Source organism: Onychostruthus taczanowskii, unplaced genomic scaffold (assembly GCF_017590055.1).
Source record: "Onychostruthus taczanowskii isolate IOZ18803 unplaced genomic scaffold, ASM1759005v1 scaffold10, whole genome shotgun sequence".
Taxonomy (NCBI): domain Eukaryota; kingdom Metazoa; phylum Chordata; class Aves; order Passeriformes; family Passeridae; genus Onychostruthus; species Onychostruthus taczanowskii.
In genome coordinates this window covers 17,429,835-17,441,809 of record NW_024496526.1, presented here as the reverse complement: position 1 = coordinate 17,441,809, position 11,975 = coordinate 17,429,835, and the positions used below count along the sequence as shown (strand labels likewise).

At 52.2% G+C, this 11,975-nt stretch overlaps 1 protein-coding gene across 2 annotated transcripts in view; it reads right to left on the bottom strand.

Moving 5' to 3' along the window:
• Window positions 1-508: 508 nt before the first annotated feature.
• GPD2 (glycerol-3-phosphate dehydrogenase 2) overlaps window positions 509-11,975 on the bottom strand; it is a 46,933-nt gene continuing 35,466 nt past the window's right edge. For both annotated transcript variants that reach the window (XM_041408660.1, XM_041408669.1), the window contains 9 exons: window positions 9,855-10,048; window positions 7,913-8,047; window positions 7,492-7,667; window positions 6,899-7,030; window positions 6,370-6,528; window positions 5,512-5,624; window positions 5,347-5,425; window positions 5,151-5,249; window positions 509-1,669 (listed from right to left, as the gene is read on the bottom strand). In XM_041408660.1, the coding sequence (XP_041264594.1) occupies window positions 1,544-1,669; window positions 5,151-5,249; window positions 5,347-5,425; window positions 5,512-5,624; window positions 6,370-6,528; window positions 6,899-7,030; window positions 7,492-7,667; window positions 7,913-8,047; window positions 9,855-10,048 (1,213 nt within the window). In that variant the 3' untranslated portion in view covers window positions 509-1,543. The remainder of the gene's footprint in view (window positions 1,670-5,150; window positions 5,250-5,346; window positions 5,426-5,511; window positions 5,625-6,369; window positions 6,529-6,898; window positions 7,031-7,491; window positions 7,668-7,912; window positions 8,048-9,854; window positions 10,049-11,975) is intronic.

The window sequence follows — 11,975 nt, the reverse complement described above, 5'->3', positions numbered from 1 at the left end:
AGCATGGCATGCTCCGAAGGTGAAGGAGATGCAAATGTTAATGGCCAGGGTAGGACTCACATTGAGCATGGTATGCTCTGAAGGTGATACAAACATTAATGGCCAGGGCAGGACTCACTCTGAGCATGGGATGCTCTGAAGGTGACGGAGATGCAAACGGGAATGGCCAGGGCAGGACTCACTCTGAGCATGGGATGCTCTGAAGGTGACGGAGATGCAAACGGGAATGGCCAGGGCAGGACTCACTCTGAGCATGGTATGCTCTGAAGGGTATACATTCATGAATGGCTGGGGCAGGACTCTGAGCATGGCATGCTCCGAAGGTGAAGGTGATGCAAATGTGAATGGCTGGGGCAGGACTCACTCTGAGCATGGTATGCTCTGAAGGTGACGGAGATGCAAACGTGAATGGCTGGGGCAGGACTCACTCTGAGCATGGCATGCTCAGGAGATGCAAACATGAATGGCTGGGGCAGGACTGTGAGCATGGCATGCTCTGAAGGAGATGCCAACATGAATGGCTGGGGCAGGACTCACTCCGAGCATGGCATGCTCTGAAGGTGATACAAACATTAATGGCCGGGCCTGGACTCACTCTGAGCATGGCATGCTCTGAAGGAGATGCCAACATGAATGGCCAGGGAAGGACTCACTCTGAGCATGGCATGCTCTGAAGGAGATACAAACGTTAATGGCTGGGGCAGGACTCACTGTGAGCATGGCATGCTCTGAAGGTGAAGGAGATGCAAACGTGAATGGCCAGGGAAGGACTCACTCTGAGCATGGCATGCTCTGAAGGTGATACAAACATTAATGGCCAGGGCAGGACTCACTGTGAGCATGGCATGCTCTGAAGGTGATACAAACATGAATGGCTGGGGCAGGACTCTGAGCATGGCATGCTCAGAAGGTGACACAAACATGAATGGCTGGGGCAGGACTGTGAGCATGGCATGCTCTGAAGGTGACACAAACATTAATGGCCGGGGCAGGACTCTGACCATGGCATGCTCTGAAGGTGAAGTAGATGCCAACATGAATGGCCGGGGCAGGACTCACTGTGGCATGGCATGCTCTGAAGGTGATACAAACATGAATGGCTGGGGCAGGACTCACTGTGGCATGGCATGCTCTGAAGGGGATACAAACATGAATGGCCGGGGCAGGACTCTGAGCATGGCATGCTCTGAAGGAGAAGGCGATGCAGATGTGAATGGCCAGGGCAGGACTCACTCTGAGCATGGCATGCTCTGAAGGTGATACAAACATGAATGGCCGGGGCAGGACTCACTGTGAGCATGGCATGCTCTGAAGGAGATGCAGACGTTAATGGCCAGGGCAGGACTCACTGTGAGCACTGTGCTCCGAAGCAGAAGGCGATGCAGCCGTGAGCGGCCGGGGCAGGCCGTGCTGAGCGTGCCCCCAGAGCCCTGCAGCCTGCCCCCCGGGCTCGGGCCGCACAGGCCGGCCAGGCCCGAGCAGAAAGGGAGCCACGAAGGCCGGGACACACACACGCAGTCCTTAGGGGGAGCTGCCCCCAGGCTCAGAGCCCGCCGCCGCTGCGGTCCACGGGGATGGCCTGGCGGCGCCGCAGGTTCTCCTCGGCGCTCTTCATCAGCACGGCCAGCCTGCTGCCCGACACGCGGCCCTTCTGGATGGCGCTCATCAGCTGGGGACACGGGCACGGCGTCACTCGGGGCTGCCAGAGCCACAGCCACGGCCAGCCGCACTCCCAAAGCGCCCCAAAGCACAAACCCAGCTGGGCCCGGCCTGGCCCCGGCTCGCTCACGGCCCAGGAACGCCAGAGCTGCTCTGGGCAGCTGCAGGAGGGCAGGCACCAAACAGCACCCAGCACCGCTGGGGCTCCTCCACGACATTTCAGTGTGGGAAAACCCAGCAGCTGCACAGGCTTTCTTTGGTTATTTGTAATATTGATGCAACTCACGGAAAATTCAGGATTTCTTAGCGTTTAGGAAGAAATTGCTCCCGATGAGGATGGGCATCAGGGCGCCCAGAGAAGCTGTGGCTGCCCCTGGATCCCTGGAAGTGCCCCAGGCCAGGCTGGAACAAGCTGATCTAGTGGAACGTGTCCCTGGCCCTGGCTTGAAGATGAGCTGTAGGGTCCCTCCCAACCCACATCATGCAGGGATTTCATGATTCCTGATCCGTCACTGATCCCAGACCTGCCCTTTCCACCCACATGCCTTTCTCTGGAGAGACACTGCACTTGACTCCCACAATTCTTTCAAATCCGAATTTCTTTATAGACTTTTAAAACTAATTTGCCTTTAAGTCCTGGCAGCTGGACCCTGCTCTCTGCCAGTGCAAGCACACTAGTGCTAAGATTTTAGTTAATTCTTTTTTATCCTATGGATAAAGCCAGCATTAGAGCTGAAATTACCTGCAGCCAGCTCTGCAGAGAGCGCTGGGGAAGCAATTGGCACTTGCCAAATGCAATTTCTTACTCCCACAGACTGCAGGAATCCCTCAGATTCCTTCCTCCCTTAGGAAAAGCTGCTCATTACACCTGCAGCTGGACCTGTGCAAATGTGGCGTGGCCTTGTCCCTGGCCTCCTTCCCAATTCCAGAGGCACGGGGAGGAGGCCAGGGCTGTGCACAGACAGGGATCTCCCAGCAGCAGAGGCACTGCCTCCTGCCCAGTCACCCTCCTGGGCCACCAGAGCCTGGGCCGATGGGCTTTGGGGGAATGGGATCGCTTTAAGGTCCCTTCCCACTGAAACCACTGTGGCATTCCATGATCCCTCCTGACTGAACATGGGGCAGTTGCCTTTACATGCCAGCAGCAGTTCCAAGGCTCCCTGTCCCCCCTGGAGCACCGCTGGCAGCAGCTGGCTCTGCAGGAACGCTGCCCCGGGCAGCCCTGTCTGCCCTGTCACCCCGTGGGCACCGAGCACTGGGGCTGCCAGGCCACTCTCTGCCAGCCCTCTGAGGCCCCTCAGCACCGTGCTCTGCTCCCAGCTGCAGGCCAGCAGCCCCCAGGCACAACCTGCTCTATTTTCCAACACAAACCTCCACAAATATTTGCCCAGGGCTTGCACAAGTTCTGCGCTGAAACGCAATTACTTGAAAGTTTTCAGAAAGCAAACACTCAAGTATTGGGCACTGACTTAACAGATCCATTAAAAAATTAAACAAACATTTAATGTATTTTGCTCCTTCCATGGCAACCCCAGTTCATTTCAGTGGCACCTTCGTGCTCAGCACTGAGTGCTTCCCTGGAGCAGTGCAAGGCACAGGAGAGGGCTCAGCCCTGCAGTGCCATTGATGCCTCAGGTTCAGCTTTTCTGTTTTTCACTCTGTGCTGCTTCAGTGTGCAGTTCTGAGCTTCACATTAAGGCTTGCTGAGCTCTGTGCACAGAGCAGGGACACAAAACAATTCCTGCTCCAGCTGGGCACCAAGGACAAATGATCCAAATCTCAGCCCAGGAGCACAAACCCCGTGGGCTGCAGAGAGAAAAACAAGCAGGATGGGAGTGCAGGGGCTGAGCTGGAATTGGCCACTGAACTGCAATGTGCACATGGAGCAGAGCTGATCCCAGGGAGAGACCCCGGGAGCGCTCGTGCATTTTGGGACCATTTGGGTTCATCCTGGGGGCAGCCCTGGCTGGGCTCTTGTGCTGCCCAAGGTGCATCCATGGAGGAGATCCTTGAATCAATCCCTGCTTTATTCTGGAACTCTGCCCAGCCTCTGCTCCCTTCTCAAGGCATCCCCATCACTGCTGCTCCACACCCAGGCTGCTCTGGGAGATGTGCAGGAGCCACAGAGCGACACAGGTTTGCACAAACAACCCTGAAACACTCCTAAGCACTGCCTGGCCTTTGCCTTCTATGAGATGATGTAGGGCTGGCCACCCCTGGTGAGACTGGTCAGCCTAGCAAAGACACCCCAGAAGGCCCCCAAACCCCACAGAACAACAACTGTTGGTTGTTTCAGCTCCCCAACCAAGGTACCCAACCTGAGCAAACTGCAGCTAGCTCAGCCCTGCAGAAAGGGCTGGGCTGCCCCAGTGAAAGGCTTCCAGTGGAGGTACCAGGGTGTTCCCTTCCAGCAGCCAGAACCCACCTGGGCTGTTCTCTCCCATTTGAACACATCAGCATAAACTCCCAAAGCCACTGCTTCTCCTTCCCCCCTGGCTTGTTTGGTTTGGTTTTTCCCCTTCCCCCAAATTCAGTGCAGCCCCTCAGCTCAATTCCTGCATTTTAGGCAAATAAATACTCCTTTTTGCTAATGCTGGACACAACCTGTGAAAATTTTCTGCATTTAGATTCAACAATGGTGCTCTTATCCCCAGCTCATCTCCAGAGAGACAATTACCATTTCCTTTGCCTTGATCTTGTTTGTTTAACTTGACACAGTGAAGAAAGGGCTGACATTGACCAAAATCCCCAGCATTAATTTCTCTCCTGTTTGGCATTCATCATTGCCACTGGGCAGGGGAGACACAGCAGGCTCTGAAATACCACCCCAAAAAAGAGTCCCCCTACACCAACCCAGCTGACAAACTGCATATGCAAAGGGAGCACCCTTGGGTTTGCTTGAAAGCCTCCCAAAAAGCAGATGCAGGTCATTTTTTTCAGAGAGACTGGGGCAATTTAGTCAATCCAGGAATTAAAATGGGTTATAGGACCTGGGATGGGCTCTAACTACAAGCTCATTCTTTATAATATTCCGTTTATTATTTAGTTAATTATTATTATAGTTACATTACTAGTTATCATTATAAATATTTGGTTATTTAGTTGTTTATTATTCAGTTTCTTAGTTTACTCATTTTTATAACAACCCCTAATAGCAGTGGATAATATCAGTGTGCACACTTGTGCCACCTTCCAATGGACACCTGTATCATTTTAAATACATTTAAACAGCATTTCTGGGCTTAAAATGCCAAATTCATGTCTGGACTGGGGCATACTTTGTAAATTGGACCTGTTCTTTGAGTCTGACTGGGAAAAAAAGACCCCTGAATTTCCAAGCTGCTTGAGGATGGCTCTGTGTGCCCCTTGTACCACCACCACAGGAACACTCGCCTGGTCTCCAACCCAGCCCTAAGCAAGGGGAAAAGCTCCCCAGCTGTGTCTTTGCTGTCCAAAAACCAGCCTTTCCTGGGAGCAGACGCAGCACGTACCTGCAGGAACTCGTTGAGCTCCACCTGCCCGTTTTTGTTGAGGTCCACCTCGTTGAGGATCTCGTGGAGGGTGTTCTCGTCCATCTGCACGCTGATGCTCTGCACGAACGAGCACAGGAGGAGGGGGCTCAGCAGCCTGGGCCTCACCCACGGACTCGGGCTGCTGCCAGAGGCAGGTGGGAGCAGGGCAGCTCACCTGCAGCACGCGCTGCACGTCCAGGATGGTTATGAAGCCCTTCTTGTCCTTGTCGAACATGCGGAACCGCTTCTTGTACCTGCGAGGGAGGGCCCGCGCTGCAGGGCTGCAGGGCTGCAGGGCTGCAGGGCACAGCAGCACGGGCAGCCCTCCTGCCCCACTCACCTCTCGATGTCTGAAGGCACCAGGCTGATCTCAGAGCTGTCTGTTAATTGATCTGTTTTCACCTTGTAGCCCATTTCATAGTACAGGAATGTTTTCGCTGTTTCAAGCTCTTCCTACAATGAAAACACAAAACCTGAGTGTCTGAGCAATAGCAAGTTCTTACACAAGTATTTAGTTTTTATATTTTACTATTAGGTCTTCCACTTAACCAGTACTTTTCTAAGGTCCCAAAACAAGGGAGACGGCAGCTGGGAAGTATCAAAAAGTTACACTTAGGCACTTTTTACTGTTGCAAAAAGGTAGCCATGCTAGTAAAGACTTCTAATTTCTGTAAATGCCTTCAGGAGCATCCACACCTTCAGTCACACACGCTCTGTCTGCCCCTTTCAGGAAGAAATGGCCTTTTTAGGCTAAGCCTACAACTTGTCATTTCTCTCCCACTCGATATCTTAGTGTGATGATTCACTCAGCTGTCCAAAATCAGAAAAAAATCAGGGAGCTCAACACGAGGCAGGTTCTTTATGGTTACAGGAGCTTCCTTTGCTGAGGCAGATCTGTTGAAAAGTGTCAGTAAAGCAAAATAACTGTCAGGAATAGGACAGCAATGCCAAGCCTGCTTTCATTTCTAAGGCTGGGGAGCAACAGGATGCAGATCTTCCCCTTCCCTGCCACCCCCTGGCCAACCCCAACCCATTTCACAGGCATTTGATAAAGCCTTTAGAATGAAATGCACCAAGTGACTCATTCTGCCGGGAATAAAACATCACTTGTAGTTCTCCATTCAACCAACCGGGACCCTTAGCACGGAAACTCCTCAAGCAAAACAAAGCAGCTGGAGCTGAAAAGGGCCCTTTGTACCTTCTTCTTCTGCTCAGACCAGTTGAGCTCCTTGGCCATGATGTCCACGATGCGGGGCAGGGCCTCGTCGGCAGCCTGCACGTTGAGGAAGGCCAGGCGGGTGCGCCGCGAGATGATGTCCACGGCGGTGCGGGCGTACTCCTTCACCCCGTACACCACCTGGGGACAGGGGACAGCAGGGCTGGCACCCCACAGCACGGCTGCAGAGCCCCCTTCCCCTGGGACGTTTTACAGAACCCACCTGGGATCCAGTCAGGGCTGGCACCCCACAGCACGGCTGCAGAGCCCCCTTTCCCCTGGGACATTTTACAGAACCCACCCGGGATCCAGCGTTTGTACATGAAGTACAAAATAGGGGCGTAAATATATTAATATGTATATATATTGGAACATAAAGTGTGCGCCAGGTACGGGCACAGAAAATATCTCGGCCTCCCCAAAAGAAAGGGCTCAAGGAGATGTTTCAGAGCCACTGGCCTGCTCATCCCAAGGACAGAATCACAGAAGGTGACACGGTTTGCCCACATACCTCAGCTTCAATGTAAGGAAATTCAGACACCAGACGTTTCCCAACAATAGGCCACCTCTTCCCTGTCACCTGGGCTATTTTGGCCACCTCAAAAGCCTTGTCCCCATAGGTGGAAGCCAGGTGCTGAGCCACCTGTGGAGAGGAAAACAAATCCAGCATGCTTTGAAAGCACATGAAAGACACATTTTCCTTGCCATTCCCTCATCCCCAATAACAAACAGGCTGCCAAGGGTGTTGGAGTGTGACAGCGTGGGAGGAAGCTCTGTGCTGTGGGAGGCTGGACCAGCACTGCCCCGCCGTGTCTGTGCCACCAGGCCTGGCAGCCCAGCTCTCCTGCCACACGGCGATCATGCTGCTGCACAGCCTGGGGGGCTCCAGGGACCACAGACCCCAGCAAGTCAGAGAGTTTTTAGCAGGAAACAGTCAAGATTAGGAGGAAGGAAAGAGGGGAAGATGATGAACAGTTACTAACTTTATTTCTGTTAGAACTACCTCTGCCCCAGCTCTTGGCTCACCAGACCTTTGCCCAAGTTATGTTGGTGCCTGATTTAGGGGACGACCAAACCCCTCCAAGGCAGGAAGCCAGGACTCACCTCACTTTCCAGCCCGTAGTCCTGGACCAGTCTGATGTAGAGCGTGGGGCTCCAGTCCTGGGCCCCCTCCAGCTGCAGCCCCATGGTCCTGCAGGAGCCTGCCTGCAGGTTGTGCTTGCGCACGGCCGCGTCGATGGCGTCCCGTGCCATGGCACGGTAGGTCGTCCACTTCCCACCTGGGGGAACAGTGCCCACCTCGTTATTTGGGGAAAGCAGCAGGAATACAAGCTCTTACACCCTACAGACACATCTATGTTTTCCAATACCACACGACTGCTGCCAGGCTTGCTCCAAGCCAGTCCCGCTGCCACTGACAGAGCAGTTTGGTTACAGGAGCAGAAGAATTCCCGTGGAACAAGATTTTTGCATGAAACACCCTGGGGAAGCCCAGCAGAGCTGCAGATGAAGGAACCCCCAGTACCTGCAATGGTGATGAGGCCGCTGTCGCTGATGGTCACCACGTGGTTCCGGGACAGGGACTGGGTGTCCTTGGAGTCGGGGTTGGTCACCAGGGGCCGGATGCCGCTCCAGGCTGCCAGCACATCTCCTCTTCTCACTGTGCAGAGCCACTCTGAGGCACGGCCAGCCCGAGCCCAGGGCTGCCCAGCTCCCACTGGGCACTGCCAAGGGCTGCTCCGCGCCCTGCCTGGCCCTGAGCAACCCCCAGAGCTGGGGAGAGCCCCCTGAGCCACGGGAGAAGCTGGGCTATGGAATCCCAGAACCACTGATGTTAGAAAAGCCCTCCCAGGCCATCGAGTCCAGCTGGTACCAATGCCCACCCTGTCACCAGCCCAGAGCACTGAGTGCCACATCCAGGTGTTCCCTGGACAGCTCCAGGGATAGGGACTCCAAACCTGCCTGGGCAGCTCCAGCCTGACCCCCCCTTTCCATGACAATTCTTCCCAATGAATCTGAACAATCCTTACATTACGTTTTATAAACCAAAATAAAGTTTGTTACATGAGTGTAACATTTCCTTTCACATCTTCCAAGCTTTTCCTCTAGCTTGAAGGCTATTACTCCAAGGTTTCCTCTTGACAAGCCATCTTTATCCACAGCCTTCACCCTAAGTGCAGTTGCCAATTTGCTTTATACCAAAGTCTTTGGAACATGCTTTTAATACAACTTTCAAATGACCGATAATTGAAAAATCACTAAAAGGGTGTAAAAAACATCCCCCAAAGAACACGGAATAGATTTCCGAAATCAATGTGTTCTGCCAGCGTGTTCAACCTGCCAAAATGAAGTGTTAATCACAGACACAAGACCCTGTATTAGGTTTATAAACTAATGAAACTACAGAAAGCAGCACGCGTGACGCTGTAATTAAGCAGCTGGAAGGTGTCCAAGCCTGTGGAAGTTGATAACCCTGGCACTGGCTCTGGCAGCAGAGGCAGGGCTGTCGAGGGGTGATATGGGCAGTGCCGTTGTTATTTCAGCTCCAGCCATCTATAAACAGTAATTGCATGGGAAAACCAGCACAGGCCCAGCTGGGCTGAGCCAGAGGGGCTGAGCACTTCCGAATGTGCTGCTGGAAAATATGTGGGAAATCAGGGAACAGCCGGGCTTGGGACAGACCTTAGAGCTCATCCCATCCCACCCTGCCAGGGCAGGGACACTTCCCACTGTCCCAGGCTGCTCCAAGCTCTGTCCAGCCTGGCCTCGGGCACTGCCAGGGATCCAGGGGCAGCCACAGCTGCTCTGGGCACCCCGTGCCAGGGCCTCACATTTTCCCCAGGGGAGAATTTCTCCCCAATATCTAATCTCTGTCCTATTCACATTCCCATCTCCCTCCCTGGTCTCCTGCACTTCCAACACCAACTGCTGCTCCGGACGGCCAACAGGAGCTTCCCCGGACACTTCCAGAACTTCATACAACATCCAGACATCAATTCTCCACTTCAGGAAACGGGAATTGAGCATTTCCCATCTCCAGACAGCAGGTCTTCCTATACCTAAATCTGTTGCAATGTTCCTGCCTGAGTACTTTTCAGACTTATTTTAATGCTGCAGCAGAAACGCAGCAGTGCAAATGCTCTCGCAGAACAAACCAAACAAACCAAACCCTCACTCTGGAGGGCAGACGGCTGCCTAGGGCAGCGGTGGAGTCAAAAACCAAGTGCATGTGGCACCTGGGGAGACGTCTTAGTGGTGACAATGGCAGTGGTGCTGGCTGCTGGTGGGCTGGATGCTCTGGAGCACTGCACAGCTCATGCTGACACCTCAGCCCACTGGTTTCAGACAGACAGATCTCAAGAGGCACAGCTTCAGGCAGCAGCACGTTCTCCCCCAGGCTGGAATGCCTGGCCTCCCCAGGCTGGAATGCCACCCCCAGCCCTTCCAGGAGGGGCTCCTGGAGTTACCTTCCACGTCTGGGCCCAGGTAGTTGCGCACTTCGCTCAGGATGAAGTTGATGTCCTCCTCCGTGGGGATGGGGTGGGAGGTGACATCCGTGGGGCTGTCCGTGGTCCCGGCGATCGTCATCTTCTCCCAGGGCAGGAAGAAGATCACTCTGCCGTCGCTGGTGGCCGGGTCCAGCAGCCCCATGTTGTCAGGGCTGGAAGAGAGGAAGGGCCTGGCTCAGACCAGAACAGGGGGTGGCACCTGGGGGCTGTCCCTGCACCCCCAGTGCCCAGGCAAGGACTGGCACACAGCACCTGCTCCCAGGTAAAGGGGTTAATAAATCGACAAATAATGGATTTCACACGTGGCCAAGACATGGCTTTACACAGATGTCCTAGAAGTTTGGAGAAAGAAGGCACGTGGATGTTTTTATGCCATAAAATCACAGTGATTCCTCCAATCTGCCTCCACAGTAAAGGTGGAGCAGGAGGGGTGAGGGGTGGTGACTGAGAGGAAAAGGAGAACAAAGAAGAGAAATGAAGACATTTAAGGAATATCCTTGCAGTGACACTAAGCCTGAGTTTGTCACCACCTGCCACTTCAGCAGGAAGGAACACCCACAGACTCTCGAGGGATTTGGACCAAGGAACGTGCTCTGAGTGCTTCCAGCTCTCTTCCTGAATGGGGAACTGTGCTTTGAGGAAAAAAGGCAAAAGGGACACTCAGTGGATGCTGCTACTCAGGCATTTTTCATTACTTCTGCCAGTGCTACAACAGAATGATTCAGTACAAGGATGAAAAACTGTAGTGCTTTGCATAGATTTTAATTCATGTATCAGATTTTTCTGGTGTAATGTAAGAAAGATATCCACAGGTATAAATCCACTACCTCCTCATGGCTTATTAAAAAGCTCTGCTTGTATTTCAGAAAACAAAAGGCTTTTATAAACACTTCAAAGTAAACAGCTTTTATGTAGGAAAACACTGACCTGCCCCTTTTTTCCATCATTTTTGCTTCAAGGACTGATGCTGACTTTCATTTAAGGTGCTGCAACTCCCTTTACAAACATGTGCAGTGAGGTCAGGGCTCTTCAGGCTGTGCCCCTGCTGCTGAGATACAGGGGGCACAGGGAAGGAGGGCAGGAGATGCAGATTCAGCTGGCAGTTATGGACTTGAGGGGGGAATTATTCAGTGGACTCAAATCCTAAGGCAGGCAAAGACCTGCTTGGGTGGGATTTACCTATTCAAGCTGAATATTGCATTTTTAGGAAGTCTGAAGTGATTACTGAAGGGAAGCTGGCAATATCTGGCAAGGCTGGGAGAGAGGCTGAGAATTTCATAGCTAGCATGTATATTAGACCCATTTTAGCTGATATTTATAGACAGCTTAGGCATACGGTGGCAGAGGTACAATCTAATAGGGGAAGTCAACACAGGTTTGGGAAAGGTAAATCACCTCAGACAAATGATTACTTTTTAAAATGAAAAAGCTGTTGATTTAGAGACAGAGGAAATCAGAGGTTTAATATACAGTATCAGAATTCAGAAACTTCATAGACATTTTCTTCAAAGTATGAAATTTTTTTTGATGTGATTTCATAAAAACTGTTAAAAACAAGCAAGAGAAACAAACAAAGACTTCCAACTAAGTTTCCCCATAGCACCTCTGGACTGAAGTGTTTTAGATTGCACAGCAAGTGCTGAGAAAGGCTGGAACAGTTTTTCATATGCCAATTATTTACTGAATCACTGATACCAGCTATCCTGGGAAGCTCTCTCTCCATGCCCTTTGCCACGCTTGCTCCAGCTTATTTAAATAACTAAAGAACCACCCAAACAAATGCAAAATAAGGTATTTTGCATCAGAAAGAAGCATCTTAACACCCAAATACTGGCCTTCCTGAGGCCTCAGGAGTCATGCTGCTGCACACCAGGAACACCTCTAAAACAACACGATTTTATGAGGCAGGAATTCCTAGGACTCCACCATGGATGGGAGAAGGAGGTAAGAGCCATGTAGCTGTGGTGAGATTTCTCTTTAAAGATGGCTAAAATGGGCAAATTGAGGATTGGAAACTCCAACATGAAGCATAAAGCAATGCCTTTACAGAGAAATGTAGAGGCAAAAGGTCCGGGAGAT